Source organism: Berghia stephanieae, chromosome 5 (assembly GCF_034508935.2).
Source record: "Berghia stephanieae isolate SIO BIC M18660-M18661 chromosome 5, UCSD_Bste_1.3, whole genome shotgun sequence".
NCBI lineage: Eukaryota > Metazoa > Mollusca > Gastropoda > Nudibranchia > Aeolidiidae > Berghia > Berghia stephanieae.
Window position 1 is genome coordinate 81,376,343 of NC_088364.1, and position 7,302 is coordinate 81,383,644.

A 7,302-nucleotide genomic window follows, 5' to 3' on the forward strand; every position below is an offset into this window, starting at 1 on the left:
GCAGGCCAATTTTTAGAATTGTAATTGTATGTATACAAAAGAATAGTTTTTTGATTTCTTCAATGAATTTTTACGAATTAACAAAATTCCACTTATTGAGAAAACTAGTAACGCTTTACTTAGGTAAATATTTCAGATTGACTTGCCTTTTCCTGTTAAAAAACCCAGGAATTTCATTGAGCATCATCAATTTTGAGTGAGATCACTAATGAGAGCGAAGTAGTCAAATGTATAGATAGTTTTGGGAGATTATATTTTTTCCTTGTAAATCATCTCTCTGTTGAGCACTGTATTGTTTTGTTTCCATATTATATATGATTTGTAAACATTTGAGTGTATCCCTCTTTGTGGGGACTTGTACTTGTCTGGATGAGACATTTAGGTGATCACAAACCAAGTACTTTGATAGTGTGCTCTTGGAATATACATCTGTTTCCTATTTGAACCAATTCTCCTTTGTCTTTCCTTTTCTTGGGTGCTTTAATTGTAATTCTAGAACTTTTGACTATCCTATTTTCTTCCTTTTTACTGGCGCTGATATGACCTAAATGTGTTGCAAGCGCCGTAAAACACTTTTAAAAAAACAAAAAAACAAGCATCTCCCATGGATCTCCATCTGGGACGGTCTCTGGCTACCACCTTCGCCTCCCACACAACATTTTGACACTTTTCAATTTCAAATTTTGCGTTCTTTGCCATTAAGTTGGTGGGCGTCCTCTCCAGTCAAGTGCTGTTTTTGTATTGGATAAGTCTCTTTTCAGGGTGTGTCCAATCCATTTCCTCTTTCTTTGTTGTATGGTTGTTGCAATAGGTGTCTGTAGGCAATTGTCCCACAGCATTTTGTTGGAGACCTTGTCTGCCCATCGGATGTTTAAGATGTGATGCAGACAGGTATTGATAAAAACCTGTAACTTGTTCTCTATGGCTTTAGTCTGCTTCCAGGTTTCTGCGCCATAAAGAAGGACCAACTTGACATTGCTGTTGAAGTTTTAATTTGGCGTTGGAAAGGATGCTCTTATTTCTCCATGTTGGTTTTAAATGGCAAATGCTTTACCGGATTTTGATATTCTTGACTGTATGTCAGCATCTGTTCCTCCTTTTTCATCTAAAATGCTCCCTAAATCTGTAAATTTTGATACATTTTCAATTTCTGTCCCATTCAGCTGAAATGAGTGTTTTTGGTGTTTATTCTCATTGTTTATGTCCAGTCCAGTTGATTTTGCTGTTGAATGGAGTTTGTTGCTTTTATCTTGCATGTTTTGCCATGTGTGAGTTAGGAGACTTACATCGTCAGTGAAATCAAGATCTTCCAATTTTTCATTAACGTTCCGTGGATCCCGTTTGGTGTTTTGGTGGTTGTTCTTATGATCCAGTCGATCACCAATGAAAATAACAGTTGGGAGAGTAAGCATCCTTTCAATGTTGAAGGGTTCTGTTAAATTAGCTTTCAATAGAAGTTAATAGTTTTCCTGACTTATCTCTAATAGGCTTGTTTGAGAAGTTGTTTTTGCTACTAATAGTCTTGTTGTTGGAAACAGGATAGCCGGACACTTATTAGTTATTATTGAGTGGATTAACTGTTGACTATGGAAGGCAGACATAATAATAATAATAAATGGCATTTATATAGCGCTTTACCCCGTTGTCACAGGCTCTAAGCGCTTTACAATGATATAAAACAAAACATATTACAGTAAGACGTGTGAAGGAAACGTGATACGAATTCAATTTAACAACATGTTAACATTTTTTAAAAAGAATAAACAAAATAAAAACAAACAAAAAAAACATTTTTGAAAAGAGAAAAATTATTTACTAATCAATTGCTCTTTTTCCTGCAGCCTCTTAATGAATAAAGCTGTGGCATTATTTAGGAGGTTGAAATGTACTAGGTCCATTTGCCCTTCGATGAATTAAAAAATGCATGTTTTATCTTCCAGAAAATGTAATTCAAACAAATTGGAGCAGAGGTACCTTGATTAAGGAGATGTAAATAAATGTCTTTAACAAACATTGTTGACTCAAGGGTAAAATGTATAAGGTGACGTGAAAAATTATGTGTGGATTAAAAAAAAGAATTTAAAAACTACAACATACAGATCAGTAATGTTATCAAGAATTGTAAATCAGATCAATTCATTTTTATCATTTATTCTCAGATATCCCAAGTCCTGATATTGAGCTCAAGAACATTGACTTGAAAGAACAACTTGAAACTCAAAATGATAGAACAGATAATCAACAAAATAATGAGATACGAACAAATTCCCCGTACAATTTGCGCCACAGAACAAGTCAACTCCATTCCAAGCCTGGTGAAGAAGCACAAGAGTCAGCAAGATCAGAGACAAAAATCTCATCTGCTCCCTCGTATGAAATTGTAGAAGATCCGGAAGTCCCGAGTCTTGCAGAATTTCTAGCCAAACAAGAGGCAGCAAAATTAACAGGTGTAAATAATCGACAAGCGACCTTTGACCCCAGCGTGCCTCGGTTTCCTCCTAAACGAGTAATCCCGAAGGGTCCGGATAGGGAAAAACAACTGGAGTATGTTCGGGTGACTGGACTGTTTTTTACAGCTTTGGTAACAAGATGGTTTCTCACTTATGATGCTGGTTATAACTTGTTTATGTTAGAGGTGAGTAATAAATAATGACAAAGCATCAGGGTATAATTCTACATGTGCAATTTCACAACCAATAGCACAAACATACAGAGTAGCAGGAATAAATTGACATCGCTCCACAGCCCTGATTTTACTGCTATATTACATAAGTAAATAAAGTCTACAAATATTTTACTAGAGGATGGTTTACATCAACAGTTTGATTCTATTGATAAAGACAATTATAATTTTTCTGCAACAAACGAAAACAATAGAACATTGGCAATTGATATCCAGAAATGAGGAAAATTAACCCTAATTTCTGATCAATATGTGTTTCCAAAATTCACTGACATCCTTTCAAGTGCGATGGTGCCAGAGGAGCATGTCAAATTTATTAGAAATTTTGACATCATAGCAATCTTTTTAATATTTTAATTAAAATGATTAATTTTGTTATATCATTACATGCAAATTTTTAATGTATATTAATTGTAGGAAATTGCTCTCTCACTATTTACAAAATTTGTAAGTATTATAATGTAATGCTTGATATACCTTGTAAAAGTGGTCAAAGCACTTAACAAGGGGTCCCAAGCCAACAGGAACATGCAGGACAAGACATGACATATGCTAGGCGAGATTACAATTTTTCCCAGAGAAATGCTGTTCAACTCATATTACACATGAATATAGAGAGAGAATTTAGTTAAAAACCCTTTCCAAGGACTCAACTACGTGCCATTCAGAGCGGTACTCAAACCCTGGACCTTCTGGTTCGAGGGTGAGTTTCATACAGGATTGCATTGCCGCACTTATCCAAATCAGTTTACGATGATCCAAAGACATGTCAATGGTCAATGGTAAAATAATCCAAGCAGATAAGGATTAATTTGGTTACCCCCCTTGTTTTATTTTACTAATTTTAAACTTTTATTTTAACAATTTTAAGTCATAAAAGTTTGTATTCATAACAGAAGCAAATGTATTATAATAGGAATGAAATTAAAAGTGTGATATTTAGTTTGAAATAAAGTAGTAATAAGTATTATGCTAATTTTTCAATATGGTTGAACCTGGGTCATTAGTATTAGTTTAGTTAAAAATTGTAGTATAAATATTTTCAATCGACTTTCTAGTTGCATTATTACCACTTGGTTGTCATCATTGTAAATTGTTTCTGATGATTTCCTGTTTGAAGTTTTACTATTTTGACATTATTTGAGACTTTCATGCTTTCAGATGACTATGTATTTGAACTATAACACGTTTTGTTTGTTTCAGGGTGTTGTTGGAAGCATGTTCTTCCCATTTTTGTTGTTCGAAGTCTTTTTGGCTTTCGCAGCCCAAAAATTTGTGCCAGTAAGTATTATTGCCTTTGATTTGATTGGCTCTTTGTGAAATGGTTGGCGCTGTCTGACTGGTTTGCTTTTGAGGTGTCAGGTATATATACACACACAATTTCGGACTAAAGGCCAGAGGTGTGGCCTATCTCAATTTATCAAATTAATATATAAAATGTTGCTTTTGTTTCTTGGTTGTATATTTTTACATTTTCTTGCATTTGAATATGTATATTCCTGACCTCCCATAGTGGGCAGGGAGGCACTACTGTGTCTTCTTAAATTGCATCAATTTTCTGGTTGAAATTGTTTTGTTATTTTTTCATTTAAGGCATGGTTCATCATAGAATATATTGAAAAAGGAATGAATATTATTTCCAATAAGGGAATTCATATTTTCAATATGATAACGGGAAATGATTATCTACCCAATACTCTTCACACTCTCTTTGTCTATTTTAGAAAACCTCATCCTCCAAGGTTTCTTCTATGACTCCTGAATCATTCAAATTGTGTTTAAACCAATTCATTTATGAAGCATATGTTATCTATTATCATTGTCACCGTCACCGTCAAAGCGCCACTGAACAACTTATGTGAAAGTTGAGCGCTATATAAATAACTTATTATTATTATTATTATTATTATTATTATTATTATTATTATTATTATTATTATTATTATTATTATTATTATTATCATGATCATGATCATTATCATCATCATTTAAAAAATTTTGAAAATTAAAAAAGAATTGTGATAAATTTCTATCACAACCTTTTTTTGATCTCGAATTTTTCTATCTTTCTTAGACATTCTTTACCTTATGTTGTGTGCTTATCTGTACATCATCGGATGTTAATATTACAGAAATTTGAACTTTCATATATCGCACTATCCACTAATTGTGCTCAAAGTTCTTTACAATGGGTCCCTAGCCAACAGTAACTCTTCACATGTAGGACGATACAGGAGGCGACATTATATATTTTTTTTCAAGAGATACGCTGTTACTAGCCAGCTACTCATTTTCACGTAAGTGAGGTGAGAGAATTTGAGTAAAGACCCTTTTCCAAAGACTCAACTTTGTGCCTTCCAGAGCAGGACTTGAACCAGGAACCTTCCAGTCCTTTGGCGAGTGCCATAACGCCACAGTGGCTCAAACTGTATGTACCTATTATATTGTTTTAACAATCACGATAAGGTTTTGACCATTAAAATAAAAATGCAATTTATCTCCAATCGCCAGGGTGTGTCTCTAGCTCCAGTACAAGGCTCTCTCCTGACGACAGCCCTCATGTTGTGTGGAATACGACCAGAACTTATCCAGTTTTATATCAGATCCATGGCCCGGGTCACGGCATTCTCCAACGATTTGTTTCTCTATATGTTTGCTTTCATCTTGTGCCATCTAGTCTTAGGATCACCGTAGGCAGACAGAAAATTTTTGGTTTGGGATATCTCACAGCCAGGCCTGCTAGTAAAGACACACAGACAGATGCCTGGATGTTAGTACCCCAAAAATATTGACTATTGTGAGTTTTTGACTTCCTTAGATGTATGTAAAGAATACTTGGGATTTTTGGTTTTTGCTTTCGGGAGATTCTATTTTCTTACATTATTGTTTTTGCCTTTCAAGACCGGCCGCACTGTGCGGCCATTGGCCAGTTGAACAGATTCTGCTCTGGCTGCACAGTGTGGCCAATGGAGCTGAAAGAGTTGTTTTTTAAAAAATGAAAATAGTCAACATTGGGTAGAAGGATATGAAAAGTTTTTGATACCCCAGCAGCCTGGTTTGTATTTTAATCTCTTGGTTCCTTTATAAGTGTTGTTTTAACCCTAACCTATTCTTTATGATGAGGTTACCTTCCTACTTGTATGAACCAATGTGATATTTTGTATAACTGTCATGCGATGTGTTTGTGTGTGTATGTGTTCATCTTCCATGATTTCTTGAGGTGTGTGTGTCTTGAATGAGTTTGTGCGGTGTGTTGTGTGTGTGTGCGTCTTATACACTTTCATGATGTTTGTTGCATCATCAATGATTTAATGTTGTGTTATGTTTGTGTCTTCCATGATTTCTTGTAGTGTGTTGTGTATATCTTTCATGATTTCATGTAGTGTGCGTGTATGTTTTCTATGATTTCGTGTGGTGTATGTGGTGTGTCCATATTGCATGATTTCTTGTGTTGTGTTTTGTTTATCCTCCAGTAATTGATCTGGTGTTCTGTATGTATCTTCCATGATTTGTGGTATCAATTAATAAAATGTCTTGCAACAAAGTCAAGCAATATTTTACATGTTCAATTTCATGTTGGTAACAATGGTTGCAAAATTCTTGTCCTAGATTTGTGTCTTTCAATAAGGAGCTTCAGAGACATATTACCCTATCCATTTCGGGTACCCATCTAAAGGTAATGATGGATATCATAGAAGTGCTCGTACACACAACATACAAAAGATTCAACAAAAACGGGATGACACAGAAATTAGGTTCCATCTTGCCTGCTGTGGAAATAATAATTTATTGTGAATTGCATTGATCATGGGGAAACCGTTGAAATGTGCTTTATAAATGTATGCATTTTTATTTTTATTTCACATGTAATTAATAAATTGCTAAACCTACCCTTGAAATGATTTATTTGATTTATTTCTAGTTACCTAGGTAGTGATTATAATGACAATACTAACCTTCTCAAGGCTGAATGAATAAGAGTCCTCTTCCCATCAGGGAAGTCTACACATCTATCTCAACTGCTTCTTCCATCCAGGTCCTAGTTCTGGATTAAGGCCATTTGTTGGATGGGATCTTTTGACCTTCCACTTCCATGCTGTTCCTCCTATCCCTCTACTATATCTGTTCTCTGATGTGCTTTTAGTCTTTGTCTTGGAATGGGATTACTTGGTTTTGTCCCTGGGTGGGGTTCCTGACCTCCCATAGTGGGCAGGGAGGTACTTACTGCGTCTTCTATCCCCCTATAATCTGTTTTCCAACTTGCTTTCTGCCTTTGTCTTGGAATGAGATTACTTGGTTTTGTCCTGACCCTGGCTGAGAGGGAAACAGTCTAGTTAGTTTTGGGAGATATTTTTTTCCTTGTAAATCATCTCTCTGGTATGCACCGTATTATGTTTTGTATACATATTCTATATGATTTGTAAACATTTGAGTGTGTTCGTCTTAGGGGGGACCTGTGCTTGTCACGGGATGAGACTTTGAGGTGATCTCAAACTAAGTACTCTGTGAGCTCTTGGATTCTACATCTGTTTCCAATTCCCCTTTTGGCTTCCCTTTTCTTGGGTGCTTTAATTGTAATTCTATAACTTTTTACTTTCCCATTTTCTTCATTTTTACTG

General features: G+C 35.1%; 1 protein-coding gene across 1 annotated transcript in view; it reads left to right on the forward strand.

Annotated features, from left to right (window-relative positions):
- LOC144973705 (uncharacterized) overlaps window positions 1-6,582 on the forward strand; it is a 7,947-nt gene extending 1,365 nt beyond the window's left edge. Inside the window, exons 2-4 of the mRNA XM_078916519.1 lie at window positions 2,160-2,635; window positions 3,887-3,964; window positions 5,195-6,582. Of these exons, the coding sequence (XP_078772645.1) occupies window positions 2,160-2,635; window positions 3,887-3,964; window positions 5,195-5,377 (737 nt within the window). The 3' untranslated portion in view covers window positions 5,378-6,582. The remainder of the gene's footprint in view (window positions 1-2,159; window positions 2,636-3,886; window positions 3,965-5,194) is intronic.
- Window positions 6,583-7,302: the final 720 nt, after the last annotated feature.